Source organism: Sipha flava, unplaced genomic scaffold (assembly GCF_003268045.1).
Source record: "Sipha flava isolate LNK unplaced genomic scaffold, YSA_version1 3_pilon_pilon, whole genome shotgun sequence".
NCBI lineage: Eukaryota > Metazoa > Arthropoda > Insecta > Hemiptera > Aphididae > Sipha > Sipha flava.
The window spans coordinates 76,120-98,851 of record NW_020273108.1 but is presented as its reverse complement, the minus strand read 5'-3'; the positions used below and the strand labels follow the sequence as shown (position 1 = coordinate 98,851).

Genomic DNA, 22,732 nt, shown 5'->3' with positions numbered 1-22,732 from the left:
ATCTACACCCGTTTCAGGTTGTAACCAAGAACCTATAAACTACGACACCTACCTCCGATATTTTTTAAGCTTTGTCATTCTTCGGTCATACAGTCACAGGAGTCTCAAATATATTAAAATTAAACGTTGCTCTATCCAGTGCCGGATTAAACATTTGTGGGCCCTAAGCAATTAAAATTTTGGGCCCTACAAAATTATATTTACATACAACTGTAACATTACTATCCATTAGTTAAAATAAACAGCTTTAATTATAACCGACTAATATTAATAAATAAAATCGTGTATATTACATTATTTTATTCGCGAGAAAAATTAATTAATTATTATATTATTTCTACATTTTTCAAAATTTTTTATTATTATTACTGCATATAGCACCTACAACTTAATACATATTATATTTCTTAATGACTTATGTCCGGTAAATTCTTAAATAAAATACGGGTATTATTAAATAAAAAAAAATATAATTTTCCGTTTTCACAGGGCCCCTTAAATGAGTGAGGCCTTTATGCGGGTGCTTATTCCGCCTAATGAGTAATCCGGCACTGGCTCTACCACTCTTTTATATGGGTTTAAGACTCCCTGAAAATAACAACGAAATTTTTAATATCTTATTTCTATTCAAAACTATGATTAAAATTGAAAATCCTTATAAAGTTAATTAAGACCCATCTCAATGCCACAATTGCCAAGCCTATAGCCTTACATAACGGTTTTTCGGCCATTTCCACGTTGTTACAAATATGATGACGACCACCTCACTTTCGAGTGTATCAAAGATATAAACTGCCCAGACAAATTTGCCTTGTAATGAGACGATCATACTAATCCTAAACTCATTTCTTACGCACATGCCCTTTTTGTTTCTCAAATAACAATATTTATGTTTCTGTAATCGAAACATTGTTATCGAAATTCTTTCTAAGTTTCACTTAAATTAATAACTCACTTATATCTGTTCTTAATGCCATAATTCTTTATTGACAAATGCTCATCAAATTAAAAAAAAATAAAGTTACAAATTTTATCGAAATATTATCTCATATACATAATTCCTATTAAAAATTTGATTATAAATCATTTCTACTGTAAATATATGATTTATATATTTTTATAGCCCTTGATTATAGCCGCTCACTATAAGCGCTTACTCATCGATATAGGTATATAATTTACACGAAAAATTTTGTTTTTTTGCCAACTCATCGACCCCTACAAAATCAAAATTTTGAAAAATCTTTTCTTAGCGCACGGTGAAATTATAATATTAGTCTACTCTCAGCATTTCAAATCGATAGCTCTTATAGTTTCAGCTCTGCGTTGTATATGAATCAGTCACTCAGGACAGTATTGTTTACATGTACAGATTATTAACATTTCATTATGAAATCACAGAATATGAACCAAATCAACGGTCTAATCCGTGCAATAAAATTATTGTATTTAACATGTATGTAGTTATAAGGCTAAAAACATTTGTGAAAACATCGCGGAGTATTTATCTATATAGATACTTATAAAGAACTTATTCTATACCACAACACTGCATACTACTGACCGGTCAGCGTGTTAGCCATCTGCCGCTTCCTAAGACTGGTCACCCCATCGGCACCAGTCGGACTGCTCAGCTCATCTTCGTCTTCGTGTATAGTGTACACATCCGAGGAGGTCGGTGTTGCCGTGTTTCCGCCGTAGTACATTTGCTGATCGCTGCAGTACTGCTCTTCTCGCTGTTGTTGTTGATGTTGCTGGTGCTGCTGCTGCTGCTGGTGCTGCTGCTGTTGCTGCTGCTGCTGCTGTTGCTGATGCATTCTACTAGTGGTATCGCCGTCGTCCAACAGTACTTGGCCGTTTTCGTCCAAGAGAGGCATGGGACGTAAATTCATCAGCTCAACGCCACCGCCAGCCAGACACTCTGCCAAACTCACGTCGTCACTGGAGTCGGAACCAGAGCGCTCCCCTTGTTGTTGCTGCAGTTGCTGCTGTTGTTGCTGCAACTGCTGCTGTTGCTGTTGGTGGTATTGCTGCGTGTTTCCGACACCACCGATACCATATGGCATGGACACCTCATTTTCTGGCGACACGGGCGAGAGCTGTTCCTCCGGCGATAACTGTTGCTGATACTCATCATAACTACGCTGCTGAATGTGTCGCCTGGCCGCCGCGGCCGCGGCTGAATTGTATCCGCTGTGCTGATACGTAGACGCGGTGGGTTGCTGGTAAGATGAAGACGTCGCGTGTTGCTTCTGTTGCGTCTGGTACACATTGTTACGATCTTGGTACGACGCGCTTTGTTGCTGTGGTTGCATTCCACTGTTGGTGTTCCCGTAGTATGAGGATGTAGTGTCTTGGCCGGGTGACGAATAGTTTCCATTAACGGTGTACGTTTGGCGGACATTATCCACGGCGGTGATATTATCACGAGATGATGTCATTGCTGACGTTCTACAAAAAAAAAAAGTAACAGTAAACTCAAAACCAACACTGTACGTAGTTTTTACAGTTGAATATACCACTAAAATTACTTTATAATATTATTTATTTTTAATCTCTAACATCCGAAGGTTTAGTTTGATTTTATCAGATTTTCTAAAAACAAACATGTATGGGGATAAAATATTTTATTTAAAAACCACGTTACCATTCAATGTCATCGTTTTTACACGCAAATCAACAACTAACGAAAGATGATTCGAAAGTATGATTCGATGATTCGAAAAGTGATGACAAAGAAATGAGTGCTCCGTCGTCGCCTCAATTATTTTAGTTCAAACATTTAAGCGTGATAAATAACGACAAGAGAATCATGGAACAACGTCTTGTTTGCCCATGATTTCGAATGTACGAGTATAAATGTATATACATTCACGCACACACATACATACATACTCACATATACTTTACATACGACGAATATATATCGTCGGCAATGATGACAAACCTAAACATTTATCCCAGGAAAAAAAATGTAGAGTGTTGTTTGTTCTTATTACCTCGTTGCAGGCTGTGGGGCCACCGGTAAAACAGATTCACTAGCCTCCATGTTTTTAGCTTTAGCCATTACATTCTGTATTAAGGCACGCTCTTCGGCACTCAGATGGCTTAAATCCAGGCTCAATGGGTCCGGGTCAACAGCAGTTGGTTCCATTAGCCCTGCAAAATAAGCACATCAATATATATATTACAAGGTAACAAAATGGCGAACTTATAGTAAATTTTTGGTAAATTAATAATACATGTCGCTTTCACCGTAAATTATATGTACAGTGGCGTATACATAACTTTTATATGGCGGAGATCATTTGCAAACAAATATTATTTTTTTTTACGTTTAACGCCCTCACATTAAGAACATTATTTTATAACATTTAAAAAAAGGCCTAGGGGGAATCTTAGCCCCACATCCCCCAATTGTATACGCTACTTTTTAAGTTAATTATTTATTATATTGACTTAAATAAAGCAAATTATTAATTGAAAATAACTTTTATTCTTATGTTGACTTCAAAAAAACTTTCTTTAATTTAAACAAAGGATTTTAGAATGGTAGACTCAATAAAAAACATAACTTTTATAAAACATAAATACAATCAATCATGATGAACACAATCATTTACCACAGTCAAAACTATATTATCTATAATATGCTTTTATAAGTAACTTGTATATTTTGTTGTTTAATAATATGGGCATCATACGATTGCGTATGATCCTTATCGGCGGTATCTTTTTAGGCGTATGATTGCAAATCTTAACTTTCTTATTACGTTACCAAATATACACTATACACACAGTAAATATTGACACGGCTTGTAATGATTATTGCCGATACCTAACAACTATCTACTTCCTATTACAGTAATTGGCTATAATTGAGATCATATATTTTTAAGAGGACCTATTGATTTCGTCAGTATCAACTCCACTAGTTACTAATTTTTACCTCAAACTGATACTGTCATGCATAGCAGTAATATATTTATCGACTGGTTTTTTAAATTTTTTTCAAAAAAAAACAAAACTTCAATTTTTAAAATTTTAGAGCCCCGCTCGCTACTAGTGATGATCAAAACAAGATCAAGACCAAGACTTTCAAAACCTTGTTCTTGGTCTTAGTCTTGTATATACGCTTTAATCTTGGTCTTAGTCTTGATCTTGCACACTCATTCTTGGTCTTGGTTTTGGTCTTGCGCAAGACTCTTGCAAGACTCTAGCTATTTTCACAAAATATAAAAAAAAAAAAACTAAATCAACCTGTTATAGCTGTGTAAGTTTTTTGCTATGACTTCTAAGATGAAACTTAAGTCCCATATATTATGTAGTATATTAATAATATGAAACAATCCAACAATTTATTTTTTATTATAGGTACTCGTTTTAGACTTTGCATTGTAAAATATTATATTTATATTTATATTATTGATGATGAATTATTGATGAATTAATTTACCAGCATAATTAACTTTGTAAGTTCCTATTATATTTATAATAAATATCAATATTATAGACTACAAGTTTATGACAGTAATGAAATTATATGCTGTATAAGACACTAGTTTAAGTACGCAATGTCTAGTATGGAAAAATCATGCAAGGTACGAACGAAAATAAAAACGTACTTCCAATCAAGATGATATCTACCGTAGTCCGTAATGACTTCCAGCAATTATTAGTATATTAATAGTCATAAATTATTCTATGAGTAAGACAACTTTCGACATTTTCATCGATTTTGGGAAAAAAATATAATTTTTCAGTAATTGCTAAGTATGAAACAACTATATTACGTTATTTTGTAATATTAATTCCAATTATTTCTATTAATTTTTTCAATAGTTCGTCATTTCCTCGAATAATGATCAAATTTAATAACAATACAAATAATTTCATATTATTTTCGTTATAAATTATTAGTTAATAAAATTTACACAAGTAATGTGTTTTCGGGGAAAAAAAAATTTGCAAGATTGCAAGAGTCTTGCAGTTTGGTCTTATTTTGGTATTTGACTTGCAGTTTCAGTATTGGTTTGGTCTTGTTCTTGTAAGCCTAATCATGGTCTTGATCTTGCTAGACCAGTACCATCTTGGTCTTGGTCTTGGTCTTGCAACAAGAGTGTTGCGAACAGAACCGTGCCGTGAGGGACGCCTAGGGGACATACGCCCCGGGCGCATAGTTTAAAGGGGTGCCAAAAATTTATAAAATTATGATTTATGAATAATGATAAACGAAATAGGGGGCGAATATTTTTAATTTTGCCCTGAGTGCCAAATTTTAATGGCTTGGCTCAGCTTGCAAGACCGCAAGACCAAGACCAATTTCGATCATCACTATTCGCCATGCATGCCGACTCCACTCATAAACTCGAGTACCACTGTGTGGCACTTTTCGTGGAAACGAAGCTTCACCCCAAAGGGAATTATAATCTAAGCCTAATTTCGTTTTTGTACAAACCTCGATACTGTTATGAATGGGATTATGCTTTGTATGTGAACCTAAAATCTTGTTGTGCAAGTAAATCATATATTTCTCATATAAATTACTCATAAATTCGTCACTCTCCGTCAAGTTTTTTTAGAACATTTTTGGTTAAAAATTCATAAAATATTCAATTTGAATACCTATCTTAATTGAATTATAGCCAGTAAATTATTAAAAATCCGATACATCAAAAATAATTATCTAATATATTTATAATATTTGTAATAGAAATTTGGCAATGTTGCTTCCAATTTCACGCGCAGTCGTACGCTTTTAAAGGGTCAAAATCATGTCAATTTTTATTTCGGCTCAACGCAGAATAGTAAATCCAAAAAGGTAAAACGCATGCAATTGTACTCCACCAAATAATATTATTGGTTTCATAATTTTTCATATTTTAGGTACACCCATAACTAACCATTATTTTTGAGAGTATAATTTATTATCAAATTAGAATAGATTTAATTATATTTATTGATTGGATAATTTTTTAAATTTCGTTTGTATTAAATTTATTACTGTGTATAAACTTATTTTTTAAAACATTTACTGTTTCGTGTTTAAGAATGGATATGTATACACTTTTAACGTCAAGAAATACAAGAAATTATTAAATCAAGAAGGGTATTTTTGATAGTTAGATTGGACTTTTAAGTGTTCTTTTACCTAAATTTTACTTGCAAAATTATGAAACCGATAATATTATTAACAACAAAATATACAAGCCATATATAAAAAAATATTGTAATGATGATTTATGTTGATGAAATTTTCATTTTATTGAGAGGTTCAAGTAAACAAACAGGAAATTTAGTTAAAGATTCAACAAAATAAATAATAAAAGCATTCAATTTATATTCGAAATAAGTACAAATAAAAAATAAATTAAATTTCTTAGGTCTATAAATTTCCATAATAGATAAATAATTTAAATCTAATATTTACAGAAAACCTACTCAAAATGATTCTATAATACCACATGTTTCTAATCACTTATATTCCCAAGAAATATAATTTTTTAATTCAATATTTTATAAACATGAACGTATTTCATTAAATAAACTTAACTATCGACATGAAACCCTTTATCTATAGTATATCCCATAACAATAATTTAAATTTAAATATTATTAAAAAAATTCATTAACGTATTAAAGAAAAAATAAAACACAACTCACCAAATAATATTTTTGACTATTGTACTATGAAATATCAAAATACAAGTAATATAACTAACAAATTCACGAAAATTCTAAACAATAATACTTATAATGATAATAATCACAAAAACCCTTTTTTTGAAAATGCTGCTATATATAAACTTAAATATAACTCTCATACATTTTATAAAGACAAGACAAAAATATAAATTTTAAAATAAGATCTAAAGAACACATATCTGAAATAAAATTTAAAAAAAACCGTCCCTACTTCAAAGTTTACTAAATATATCTTACTTATAGAAAATAACCATAATATATGTTTTAATATCAATAGACTTAAAAATATTAAATACCTAAAATAACATTTACATTAATTCGGTTTTAGAAGAGTCACACATATACAATGAAATAAAGAAAAACAATTTTAGTAATATTTTAAATGTATAAACCTATTTTAAAAATAATGTCTTATATCAATAAATTTTAGATAATAATAAATAACTATAACCAAAGTATTTATACTTCTTAACATATCTATATCTAATAAGAATTAATTTTAAATAATCTGTATCTAATAAGAATAAGTTTTAAATAATTTACGTCTAATAAGAACTCATTTTAAATAATCTCTCTGATTAAAATAAATTATCTCTATGTAAAACGACTAATTTTTCTTAATGTATTCCTTCCTTTATTTTTTTATATTCAGTCACAATTTTATTAACTTAATATATACCTGTTGATGAATTTTTAATTCAAATGCGGCCATACTTTAAAAATATAATAATAATCAAGGCAAAACTTTTATTTATATTTTTATTTATTTATTTATGTGTATAAACTACATGTTTATTAGTTTATGTATTCGAAAACATATATCTGCGTGGTAGGGATCTCACAAAGAGAATATATATAGAAGCTAAAATAGCATAGCTATATATATATATACAAAAGCAAATTAAGTTGAATAATTTATTCATGTAATTTTGATCGTATAATTTAACATTTTATCCGATATAGACTTTCATTGCATAAAATAAAATTATTATTAAAAAGACAAAAATGTTGTATACAAGTCCACTTCGCTCCGCTCATTGTCGGTGGTATAAAATATATCATCTTGTTATTTGTCACCTCTTCCCACCAAAGCCTTGAGAGAATTCAAAGTGTATATATTTCGAATTCCCCTGCGAGAACACATGGCTTGTTACAAAGAAAATCGATATTTTTTAACCCAGTTTCGCATACACGAGTGCACGCCTTCGTGCATGCAATCCTTTTGAGGTCGTCACTGCCATACGCAAGACATAATTTATTGTTGTATTAATTATACTCGTCTTTTTATTAAAATATCGACTTAATAAGGAGGAACAAAAGAACAATAACTTAACTGGATTCCGGGTGAAAATGAAAATTAATTTACGTGTATATCCGATATTCTTTACAAATTAGAAATAATAGTCTTCAATAAAATTTTAAACGGATAACTTTTACTATTACAGAATATATTTTATATAAATTGGCCAAAACAATACAAACATTTGTGAAAATTTCATAAAATCTCACGAATTTTTAAGTATTGACATTTGAAAAACATGCCTTTTTCTATAAAATAAAATATTTTTATAATTAACAACATAAACAGATACAACATTTTATAAGAATTGAGAATTTAATTTTAAATTATGTAATATTCTTATTGTTTTTTCAATTTTTTGTAACAGTCAAAACGAATGATTTTTCAATATACCTATATATATATATATATATATATATATGATATTTATATGTTATGCTTCTTGATAGTCTTGAATCAAAAATTATACTTAATATCAAAATCAAATTTTAAATTATATTATATGAAAAAAATTAATCCATTAACAATAGAATTGTTATTACTGTATTTTTATTTTATTGATGATTATTATTTAAAAAATAAATAACAATATTTATTACTAAATATAAATTGTATATTTTGTCCATGAATTTCAACTCATAAGTGGAATTATGAAAACAATTCTATAGTATTTAACATAAATATTTATTGACAAACAATGATACTTTAAACACGTTTCTTATTATTTCTTGATTATTATACAATACTATAAAATTACTTCAATTATTAATTTTACAGAATAAATTTTAATGCACTGTTTAAAAAAGTAGGGGACATATTTCATGCTTCTCCAATCCTAATAACGTTAAATATAAATTAATCAATCAAGCAGTGTGAAAAAAATAAAATATTGAAATAAGGCTCATGGTCATTTTATACTGGATATTTCGAATTTATTCTAAGATTATAGATTTATATGTTATTTAAAATGTAAAAACATTATGTTGTATTTTTTAAAAATTCTTATTCTAAAAAGAATTAATTTTTATGTGATAAGTTTGTAAAAAAAAAAAACTATACCTTATAATAAATGATGTAACCACCTCTGATATATGTTAACACATTATTTAATAATTTAAAAATATAAATTACATAAAATAAAGTTATTATCACTTTCAAAAGCAAATATCATACTTATATATATTTTTAATTACCGTATACTTATATATATACCATGTGTTTACTAATTTAGGAAACACTGAATTTCTCAGCCGGATTATATTGGAATATATCGAATTTTTTTTTTACAAGCTAATGGTAAATAAATACACATTTTCAGATAAATATCAAATGTTTAACCCTTTTGGTACGCGCATACGCAATGCAACTTATTTTTTTTTTTTTAATAGCAACCGGTATTTTTGATATCGAATTCGGATAGACTGAATTTTATTAACCGTTTAAAAACTTTTCGGTATTTTCTCAGTATTTTTATATCAGTAATATAACAGCATATGGCGTAATAATTCCAAAGTGATCCAACATTTTGTAGTTGGTGGATCTATTTACATTTTCATAAAAACACTAAGGACGACTAAAAAAAAGAAATTATATTATTATCTAGTAAAACCTACAGTCAATAATCACCGCCCAATAATGACTATAATAATAATAATGACATTTACGATTTTCCACCACAAGAAATCAGATTCAAATTCATTGTAGCTGCTATAAAAATACGATACTAGCATACGTATGCAGTGAGCTGAATTTTTGGTTATTTAAATCATGGTTTTGGAAGTTGCATGTATACCTATGTTTTATAGAAAAAAACAAAAAAAATTTGAATCATTTAACGATTTTGTTATAATATTTTGTGACTTTTTTAAGACTATTTTTATAAGTATTCTATGACGGAGAACCAAAAAAAAAAAGGCTTCAAGGGCTGCATGTGGATCACGGGCCGCAGATTGGACCACCTTGGCGTTATACGAGTACATGTAAAATTCAGCGTTTGATCGATTATAATGGCAATTATAAGACTGTTTAACCGAGTACGCTACAGTTTCTATTGACTATAAAAATGAATTATATTACACTTATAACTTATATTTATTACTTATGATATTTTAGTATTTAGTAACCTAAATGTCTAACAATTGTCATTAAAAAATAATTTTCATTTTGCTTTTATTGTGTTTCGAATATACACATTTTGAAGTTTGATAAGTATTATCAATATATAGAGGCAACATTTAAGAGGAGCGGCAAAACGTAAAATAAAATTGAAAAAAAGGTATACAGAATAAAAATCTATCTATGTTTCTGAATAGATTCCTTATCAAAACACCAAGTACCTAAATACTAGGTTACTGAATAATTGAATACTATATAATATATTTGTATACTGAATAATTGAAACTTTTGCAACGGAAAAAGCAAGAAAATCTTTTTAATTTTAAAACTTTTTTACGATAAAATTTTATAAAAACATAAAAGTATCTTTCTTTTTATTTCATTTTAATTATATTAAGTATTAAATCAATACATTGTTTTTTTCATTTTTATGCAAGACTACAAATTAATTTATTTTAATTTAAATTATATTAAAATTATAAAGTATTTTATAAGTGTTTTAAGTAAATGGTTTATAAAGCATAATTTTGCTATATTATTTAATTAGTATTATATTTTCATTATCCTTAGTTTATTCCTCTATTTTCTGCAAATTTTTCAGGAAAATTGTTGATTTGAAGGCTTCAAATAAGATGGTGCACTTGGCCCTAATTTCATTAATTTGGTCCTGATAATCTATAATAATATAAATATATATTCATTTTCTTGAGCACATTTTATTAGAACTAGAAAATGAGCGATTACAAATTGATAAATATACGTCGGTAAATTGTATTACAGTTTCTATGCTGTTCTTTAGTGTATTAAATATTTTTCATTTCCGCAATATAAAGTAATATCTATTTTAGTAATAATATTTCGCTGACGGCAAAATACATTCAAGTTAAATATTATTTCGATGACTTATATTGTCATTATGTCGTTATGCACAATATTAAATACTCGTCATATATCCGCCGCTGGCAATCGTATAGTGGAAAGAAAAGTTCAAACATAAGCACGGATTTTCGTTAGTTCTTTTGAGAATACTACTAATATGTAATATTACATTTTCAAAAAATAATAATTGTTTTTCGTCACTACACATGTGTAGTTCATATAACAAATGTGCACAAAATATTGAATACAAATTTACAAGTATTTATACTGGGCATAGGTTAATGCATATTAAGCTAAACACCAATACTCAATTTTTTTCCTCATCCCTTCTACCTGATAATTATATGCTAAGTTCTATTAGAGATATCTGAAGAAAAATAATTCGTAGTAGTTGCTTCTTAATCCTATAGCTCCTTAAATAATTCAAAAATATTTAAAAACATTATTTATTTTTTAAATAACCGAATATATATTTATAAATTAAAAAAAAAGTTAAACATCAATATTTTAATAAATTAATTAAAAATATTGTTCATGGTAACAATTTATACTTAAATTAATTAAAAGTATAAAAAAAAAGTATGGGAAAAGTTTTGTCGTTTATGTGTTACCATTTTTTATTGAATTTATATACAACACATACCAAAATTTAACTTCACTGTTTTATGATTTCACAATACCTTTTACTTAGATAGCCATATGAGTAGGAATTTAAAAAAAATGGATAAAATAAAAATATATTTTCTAATTATACCTAACTACTCGTATTATATTTTTATCTGAAAACAATAATTTGTTTACATATTACATTTACTATATATGTATGTATGTAATTTTAACGCATTTCTCTTTAATACATTCCATATTTTATTAACTAAATATTTCATATTAATCAGTACATGAACTCAACTAATTAAGTATTTAAATTAAAGTATAATTATAACTTGAGGATAATTATACTCAATTGAAAGAAGTATAGAAGAATAATATGTAAAATATTTATGTAATTATTTTCTATTAATGAATTACAACACATTCTCATAATGAAGTTGTAAAAACGATAAGACTCAAAGTTTATACTATTTTAGTATTTTATATGTATATATTACTTCCTGGACAGAACATCGATAAAAGAAATATAGATATATAGAACACAAATTAAACCTGTATAAATGGTTAGCTCTCATTTCGCCAAATTCATTTTTTTGCTGTTCCATTTCAACAAATATGGTCATATCCCGTTTCGCCACCGACCCATTTCACCGCATAATACTCAAATTATTTTTGTTTTGAAACTTGATTGTGAATTTGTGATTTAAAAAGTGATAAATAGACACAATGCAATTTTTATTATTTAAAACGATCTTATATAGTACTATACTATCTGAATTACAATAAATACGTTAAACTGGTACAAAGAATTTGCTGCCTTAAGGATAGAGTGATAAACGATCCTCCACAGATAAAATGGATTGATTATTTGGACATTTTTAATGGTTTAACTAAATACAATAAATAATTTAAAATAATTTAAAACACTTTTATATATAATTTTATATATTTATTTATTTATATGATTATTGTATATAAATATATAATACATAAATATAATTAATTTGTAAGTAATTTTTAACTGAGTTACTCAAAAAATTAATTCGGCGAAATTGGAGCTGACCGAAAATATTTACTTTCTAAATAATGAATTGAAACTACAAATCGTAATATACATAATAAATAGAAATATTAGTAATACTCGTATACACATATGTGTAATGTTAGAATATAACTTACAGAGTAAATACTTCAATTAATTTATAATAATTTCAAAAAAATTGTTTTGTGAGTCATCATTCAAGTATCAGTATAGTTGTTACAAATATCATATCAGAATTGAAAAAATCATTTATTAAAAAAAAAAAAAATTATTTTATGGATTAGTTTAATAATACATAAATTATATATTGCAATTTTCAAAATATTTTAGATATTATTAGTATATAATAATAATTATAATACTCAAACATCAAGTTTCTAAATAGAAGAATATTCATTATATCAAAATATAATATATTTCCCAAACGTAAAAACTATGTATATGTATAAGTTTCAGTTAGACATTTAAATCTATATAATATAGTTAGTGTTTCGTGCCCAAGTCTTTATACCAAAGAAATTAACTGAATTTTAACATAGTTTGTGAGTACTATTCGTTTTTGTCAAATTTATCAAAATTGAAATGTACATTAAAAAAAATTAATTTAAGTCAATCATTTTAAACATTATTCATGACAATATTCAAAAAAGTAATGTAAAATTACTTCATTTATTGAAATAAATAAAAATTAAATGAAAACAAAAACATTTTTACGTTTTTGCTTTCAATTTTTCCTAATGCCAAAAGGAAATAACTAAGAAATAAATAATCTAAAGTAATCTAAAAATTATTTTTAGAATTCAGTTTTCTTTCAAATGAGACTCTATATCAAAATTGTTTTGAACTTTCATTTCTCTTCAAGTTTTTAAGAAATTAGACTTTATCATAAAATTAATACTTTTTAATTATTATTAACTATTAAATTAATACTTCCTTCAGATTCTAAAACGAGAAAATTAATTTTAAAACTACAGTTTTTACTTTAATTTTTACGTAGTGTTAGATTTTTTTATTATTCAATGCATTTAATAGAAGAATTAAAATCTGATGAAATTTCACAGAGAGAAATTTAATGTGATGAATATATTGGATGAATACGGCATTATAAAATAATTCATACCATGCAAATATGTATATTACATTAAAACTTATAACTCAATTTTAGTTTTTAGCAGACTTTCTCTCCCGGATTACTGAAAATGCATTATTTATATATTCAAAAATATGAACTTTTCACTGTCATTTTGAATCAGTTTCTATAATAAGTTAATACGTTTTATAGTTTATAATTTCAGTTCTTATCTGTACGTCATTGGTTTAAGTCATTGATCGTCACTCTAGTAATATTTGAATTATTATATTATAGTATTTATAGTTTTACAGTATTTTTTGTTTTAAGTCTATTCCGTTTATTTCAATATAAGTTATCCATCCAATATAAGTCAACACTGTGTGTTAAATGTTATGAAAAGGTTACTCGTAGAGAAGATATACTTGAATGCTTGGTGTTAAAAATATTAGTACATTATAAATGTTAGGCTATTCGGAACACAGTTTTAAAAAAATGATAAACAACACAAAAAAAGATTTATATGTTCCAACTGTAAAATTATACTTACAAATTCTCTGAAAATTAATAGTAATATATCTGTTAGAAAATCTGAAAATACCCATGAATAAAAACATTGAAAAACTAATCAAACATGTTTCTTTTTTTAGTGAACAATTTGATAATTTTTTAATAAGAAAATCAATAATATTATAATTTAATTTAATAACATAAAATTACAATATGAACAATAAGTAACTAAAAACAAACGTTAATTGGATGAAGTTTAAAATCTAAAGTCAACGATATTGTACAACAAAACCTAGGAATCATAGTGGATATTACAGGTATTCCAAATAAACATCGTATTAAAGTTGTTGAAGATATTATTATTATTATAGGAAACAAACTCAGAGATACCTAAATATAATTAAAGTTTATAATTTAATTATTTTATTTCTAAACAAAGTCTAATTATGACTAAATTATCAATACTAAATATAGATATGTAAAACTTTAATTCGCAATGTTAAACTTCAACTAAATTAACAGCAAACATTAAAATAAAATATATCTGTCAATAAGTATCTACCACATTTAAAACTTATATAAATAGTAAATAATAATAATTTATCTATTTTTCAATTAAATATTAGCAGTATTAAAATACACATTTGAATGAATTGGCTTCTTTACGTAGCTCAGTAAAATAATTTTTTTATATTATTATTTAATATAAAACATGACTACTAAATTATTTTGAATTTAATTTTAATTGATACAAAACGATAAATTCTTCAAGAACTTTAAATAAAAGTGATGGTATTACTATCTTTGTTAAAAAACTCTTAGAGTATATTACAATTTAAAAAGCATATATTAATTAATTGTAATTCTTAATCTTATTTTTAAAGTGGGTGACCTAATATTTTCATTGGTTATAAGTTACCAAATTATTATATTGAAAGTTTTATCCAAGGTTTAGATTTATTTTTATCACATATTAACAAAAACTATTTAACTATTTTCTGCGGAGTCATTCATATTAACATAATGAAAAATTCAAATAATTACAATGACTATTTAAATTTAATGGCGAAAAATTGCTTTTTACTTTGCATTAATAATTTTAGAAAAAGAATCATTTTAAAATGTGCATAGACTATATTTTTATCAAAAATGTTGAATCCAATAAAATTAATTATTATATATTGAGATTTTATTTAACTGATCATTTTGCAACAAATTTAATATTATCCGATTTATATACAATTGATAAAAATCCTTCAAAATTTTTAAAAATAAACATAATCATTACCTCTAATTTGAATTAAAAAAAAAAATGGAGATTGGCATTCATGTTTGGACTGTGAAATTGTTGATACTATAGTTGGCGTTTTCAATTCCAAAATGAGCGATTCTATTACCTATTGATCATCTCCTAATATAAATTAAAGACCTAAATCACTTTTTAAAATAAAATAATGGATAACTAAGTAAAATTATTATTTCTATTATGAATAGAGAAAAGTTATCAACTAAATTAAAAATTAAGCCTTTTGACCTTTTTAAACAATAATATATATCCCATAGAAATATATTAAATCCATTATTAAGAGAAACTAAATACCATTACTATCAAATAAGACACCGCGTTCACAATTTAGCACTAAAAAAGTTTGGAATATTATAAATGAAAACAGGAAAACCTAATAAAAAAATTTTATATAGGTACATTATTTATATATAATATAAATAATGTATATAAAATTGTTAACAAATATAATATTATTACTGAATCGAAATTTGAGATTGCTAATGTACTAAATAATTATTTTTTAATCGTAAGAAAATATTATTATCTAATAATATTTTCAATTATTGCATATTTTTAAAATCAATAGAAATTCTAGAAATTATTAAATTTCTTGCAAAAAATAAAAATTATACTTTCTTTTATTATAATGATTTAACTAATTTTTACTTTAAAAAATATCTATATATATTTCTTTACCATTGTCTTTTTAATTTTTAATAAAACATTATTGACTGGAAAATATCCTTCAACTTTTAAAAAATGTACGTACCTACCTTTTTATTTAAAGGAGATAAATTATTATATGGGAATGATTTTATGGGAAATCACTTTATCTTTAACTATATCTAAAATCTTTGAAAAATGTATTAAGGTCAGAATGGTAAATTTCTTAAATAAAAATGCATTTTTTCAGATAAACAATGTGGTTTTAGAACCGAATTAACTACCAATACATTTTTTAAAGTTAGTGGCTTTATTAAGAAAAATATGGATACAAATTATGAAGTATTATGAATTTTTCTTGATAATCAAAAAGCTATTGATTATACAAAAAACTATTATTATTAAATAAATTAGATCAGTCTGGCATTTGAGGAATGCCAAATATAACTTCCCCAAGGCACAATAGTGGGTTCTCTATTATTCATTATTTTTACAAATGTTTTTTGAAAAATACAAACATAATAATTCAGAATTATTCAATTTTGCTGATGATACAACTATAATATTAGCAAATCAATAAATTGATAACTTAGTTAATGAGTCTCATAAAATTCTAAATATTATGTATTCTAGGTTCTGTAAAAATTAATTAAAATGTAATTCATAAAAATCTAACTTTATTCATTTTAAAATAAATTCATCAAATATCCAAATAAATTATAAATTAACTATCTTGTTTTAACATTTTTTGAATTGTGTATTAAATTTTAATTATTTATGACTTGCTAATTGTATAAATATTCAAGAAGTACAGGAAATGTATTTTTGGGGAGGAACTTATAATAATCATTTAAATAGACTTATTGTTACTTAAAAAATCTATCATACAATAGTTACTAAATCTACCTATTTTAACTAATACAAAAATAATATATTAAGTACTAATGTGAACAATTTTAAATTTATTCATAATTTCTTTATTTCGATCGAGTTATGTGAACATAAACACCTAATTCCTATTTATGATCATGAACATAACTAGATTTAAGCAAAATATTAATATACGTTTACTTAATTATGCAATAGTTTTTGGACAAAAAAGGATATTTTATATTTGTCTAAAATTATGTATTTTTCTATTATTAATATAAGTGATTTTAATTACGTTTAAGAAACATATTACACTTTTAGTTAGTACATACATAAATTTAATTATTTTATAATGTCACTGATATTTCAACTTTTGTAATTTTTACTTTATTCTGTTTACTACATTATAATTGTTTTTTTTTTTTTAAACAATACTTTAAACGGAAAGTCGTTCTATTCCTATATTCATCTTTAAATACTATTTTATAATTATACCATACCATAGTTTATTATATTATATTGTTTTCTTATTTATATTTTTGAGAACTGTTCCTCCAGCACAAGTTTTGCTTGTCGAGTATTGTACCTAAAAAAATCTGATATTTAAAATTTGTTGATATTGCAATAAACTTATTATTCTTATTATAAAGTACAAAACTATCACAATTAAAAATAAAGAAATATTTTTTTCTACATAGACTTGTGTAAAATATAGTATTATGTGAATCTTAGTTGATAAAAAAGTGAAGTATGTATTCCTGTACAAATGTAAAAATGGCATATAAATTTTGAGTGTACGATTCATAATTTTTTCTTGTTTCTTAACATGCATTGTTTTTCAAAAGTACAGTGACAAGTGCCTAACACTTTAAATGCTTGGTATAAATTATAGACATTTTTTACATATTTAAAATATATTTATTTTTTATAAAAACTGATATATTTTGTATTATACTCGTATAAATTTACATTACAACTATTTTAAATTTATATCTTCACCTAATAATGTACACAATCTTATACCCATTTTATTCAGCAATTTATATGAACTTCGACTGACTACGAAAAAAACGACTATTAATCGTTAAGTAACTACTGTTGAAAAATTTCATAAGAAAAATAATTTTTCATATGTATATGAACGCAGTTCTTTTATAAATTTTATACCTTCGTTATTAGCATCGCAAGCGCATGCGTACATAATTAAATAGTAATAATTTTAACTATTAATGGTAATCTAAGGTTATTCAAAAGGAAAGGGTTTTTTGGGGCCATGACAACCGTTCCATATTCATAGAAACATTCTTGGAGTCGGCTTATTAATAATTATGAAGAAAAAAATTAATGATTTCTTTTTCGCATTTATTAAGATCAAGTCACACTCTTCACAAATATTACGCCACTGTCCTTGTTTCAACTTAATATATTAAGTGCATACATGTATATTAATATATTTAAGTATAAACGTATACGTTTATCACATTATTTAATTCCGTTATTTAAGAATATTAAAATTAAAAATTGAAAAATATCGTTAACATTTTTTTAAAACCAAGTACTCGCATGATTGTACAATTATGTATATTTAATCAATTTATTTATTAAAAATTTAAAAACTTATAACTATATAGTTTTCATAATATAAATCATAAACAAATTATTCTTATACTGTATAACTTAAATATACAATTTTGTTCGTGTAATATCTATCTTGAGATCGGATTTGATCAACTTAGGGACTATTTTTAGATTCATTATAATATTTATCTACAGATTAATATTACTTGAGGTTTTAATTTAGGTGTATAACTGTAACAGATATTAGACACAAATACATATTTAACGTTTTTTAACAAATAATTCCCAAGTGATGAATTTCAAAACCATGACTGAATTGATGCGAAAATGCAGTCCAAAATTTACATACTCGAATAAAACATCTTTTGTATGAGCTCGTAAAAATGGACACTGTTACATTATCAATATCGTAACATGATAATAGTTTAATAGTAAAATAATTTTTGATTTACGATTAAAAACTTATTGAAATGTATGTTTTTAATAAAATCACGTATATTGAATAAAATGATAAGATATAACAATTTACCAACGGACAACCTATAACAGAATACAAATGTATATCATGTCAAGTGTTAATATCTTAATACTTTCTCTGTTAATCACATTTTCAATGAATTTATAGAAACAAATTTTCATAATAACTATATGTTTTATACTGATGGCTCACTGTCAACCAAGTCAGTAGATTTTTTATTCTTAATCCCTGAAAAGATGATCAAATATTCCGATACATTATCTCATGACACATGTTCTTTTACGACAGAATACTATGCGATTACGGGAAATCTTAAGTATATCAAATCTTTAAACATTACAAAATGCTTGATAGTCTCTGATTCGCAAGCAGTTCTTACCGCTATTAATTCTATCTCGATTTTTGCAGCCACGTCTCCCCTTATTCTTAATATTAAAGCTTCGCTTTTTGAATTATATTCACATGGTAAAAATCGAATTTCTGTGAGTCCCAGGCCATTCTGAAATCTCAGGCAACAAAGTTGCTGATCTCCTCGCTACATCTACTAAAGTCTGTATTTTATAAACTAATTACAACTAAACTTGGCAAGATAGATGGTCATCAGTAGCACCTGATTTTGCTAAGTGGTATAGATCCATTACTCCTAAAATTCCACGACACCCATGATTCATTAAGCAGTCCCTAGACAGGTCCCACATCGTCCGATTTGCTAGACTCAGGCTTGAGTATATTTTACTTTTCGCACATGCCTTTCACCTTGAATTAAACGACTCCCCTTGGTGTACTTGTCGTACTGAGGAAACAATTTGCAACTTCTCTCGCATTCTCGCCAATTGCCCATCACTATCTAGTTCCCGATCAATTCACTTTTTACATAAGACATAACAATATTATGTCATTAAAACCAACAATTATTCTTAATTCTTTTTCAAGAGCCATTATTATTAATATATTGAAGTTTTTCAAAAATGCTGGATTCTCAATCTGATTATATTGTTTTAAATTTATTCAAAGTCTGTTTACTTCTTTTTTCTTTTCTTTCTTTTAGCAGTTTTACTTGTTATAATTTGTTTTTTAAATATTATGTTATATAAATGTTAATGTATCTTTACTTGTAATTGTAAAGCTGTAATCATTTTATATTCGTAGCTTTAATAAACAAAAAAATAAACAAAAATCATATCAAATGGTGGAGAATATATTTTAACGATATTTTTACTTAAAAAGTATTATATTATATTATTTTTTTATTATGTATATTTAAATCGGCGACCCGATTCATTAGTTTTCTCACGACTACTTATCCCTGGTGATGATAAACAGTCGAATGAAAAACTAATGAATCGGGTCACCGATTTACATATACATTGTATAAATTTGATGTTCGATTGATGAACCTGACGATTCCAATAAAAATTAATTTAACTAAACATAAATAAGTAGACACAAAAGAAAACAATTAAATTATTCTATATAACATAACGCCATGTATTTTTCTACGATTAATTAATTATTAATAATACAGTACGTCGAAATCGTAATACAATAGAAACTCGATTAACCATCACTGCCAACACCGAGACCATAAAGGTTAATCGAAGAGGCGGTTAAAAAAATTTTTGTAATAAATGTATTTATTTATATATTTTACAACGTTTGTATTTCCAAAAAAAAATAATACACATATATAATACATATTGCATATCATACTAAACACTATTAAACTAAAACTAACAATTTCAGATAAAATTCTGTTATTTTCTTTTTCTTTTTTTTTTTGACGCTCGAGCTTTTTAGTTACAATATTTCGTGTTTTACGTAGCCATAAGACCAGGTTACTCGTCAGTCACTGATTAAAATAAAAATAATTAAATTTGTTTCTTTCACATCGCATTTATCGCATATATTAGATATTAGAAAAAACCCTGAAAAAATGTATACGCTTGATAATCTCCGCAACGAATTTATCACGATTCCCTCAGTAATAGTGATGACGGATACAACAGAAAGTGACAGTTAATCGAGTTTCTACTGTAATTATATTTCATACAACTTTGATCGAATTTTTTATGTTTTTAAGTTCCTATGCATTTATTTAATTCAAAAAACCGATAGAATAAATCTCATATATATATTTATGTTACCGGCAAAGGCGTATATTAAGGAATTAACGTAAACGCCGAGCCAATAACGACGTTTCCGATCATATTAGACAGTTTACGATATTGACTAGGAAGTAACGTTAATGTCCATTACTTCCAGGCAATGACGCATTTATAAATATTTTCTAGGTAATGACGATAATTCCGGACTTTCAGACATTATTGATAAAAGTGTTAAATCAATTATTTGTTTATTGAATTTGAAACTGCCTGGCGTTTTAAAATCCATTTATTAAATTAAAAATGTTACCGTTCGTGAGGCTGCTAGCTGTAAAATCACGGAATCACAAGTACGTATATACTAAATGTATTTATAAAACAGGATGAAAAAATAATAAATGCGCTTGTAAAAAAATATTATTTTATGCAATTCAAAGTGTCACGATAAAAAAAAATTGTGAAAATAAATAATGAAGTATAATTTATCTTATATTTATTCATTTTTCACGTAATTTTAATATTTCGCTTAAAAAGGGTTTTTAAGCATTTTATGTTTCAACATTGGTTAAAAACATTTTTTTGTTTTAAATTGCTAATTCATATTGAATTTTTAATTCTGTTACTATTTTTATCAGATTAAATTAAAATGATCAGAGCAGCGTCAAATAGCTACAAATTACACTACCAAGTACACTACCAATTTTAACGATAGGGTAACGTATTTATAAAATCAATGTATCTACCATCCAATAACAATAGCTTTTGAAGTATTATTATTTCAATGAAAACCATAAATAATGATGGTTAATCAAATAGTATAACAGAATAAGTTTGTCAGTGTGTAATCATTATGACCATTCCTCATTTTTATGATAAACGTATCAGCAAATGCAACGCTGACGATTATTATTGTGACATGTTGTATCTACATAGTCACGGCAATACTAATTGAATAAACATTGGCTACTGGGATATTACGAGTATAATATAAATTTCGATATTTCTTATTAACCAAATTAATATCGGTGTTAAAATTTACCAATCAAACAATGCGATCCATTTTTTTCGATATATATGAAAATAAGAATAACCAATAATTGTTAATGAAGGTTTTAACATTTTATAAATAGCCTCTGTTTATTCGTGGCAATGAATAGAAGGGAAACTCGATAAACATCAGTAGTTAGGTAACTCGGTAATTTCGCCGTGTCGCCGGTGTCAGTTAACCGTAACAGCCTACAACTAAAATTTTATGAAGTCGAATATCGCTAACCCCATATTGCTTTTTTTCGTTGGCTTCCCGTGTTATTTAGGCTCTTTGCCACTTCGACTATACACCGTCCTACTAATGTCCATTATTATTGTCCGACTCTCATTCCACTGAAATTCCTTTCCGCAGTTCTCGATCACCGTCCGTCATATGTAATGTTTTAATAATTTGCCTCACGAATGTAACGACTTGACGAACAAAACGGCGTTTACCCATAACTATATAACATATCTCAAAAAGCGCATAACATT

General features: G+C 26.1%; 1 protein-coding gene across 1 annotated transcript in view; it reads right to left on the bottom strand.

The window, feature by feature from the left end:
• Window positions 1–22,732, bottom strand: part of LOC112688683 (mediator of RNA polymerase II transcription subunit 12-like) — a 62,707-nt gene that overhangs the window by 34,671 nt on the left and 5,304 nt on the right. The window contains exons 2-3 of the mRNA XM_025562002.1: window positions 3,000–3,159; window positions 1,565–2,451 (exon numbers count right to left, since the gene is read on the bottom strand). Of these exons, the coding sequence (XP_025417787.1) occupies window positions 1,565–2,451; window positions 3,000–3,159 (1,047 nt within the window). The remainder of the gene's footprint in view (window positions 1–1,564; window positions 2,452–2,999; window positions 3,160–22,732) is intronic.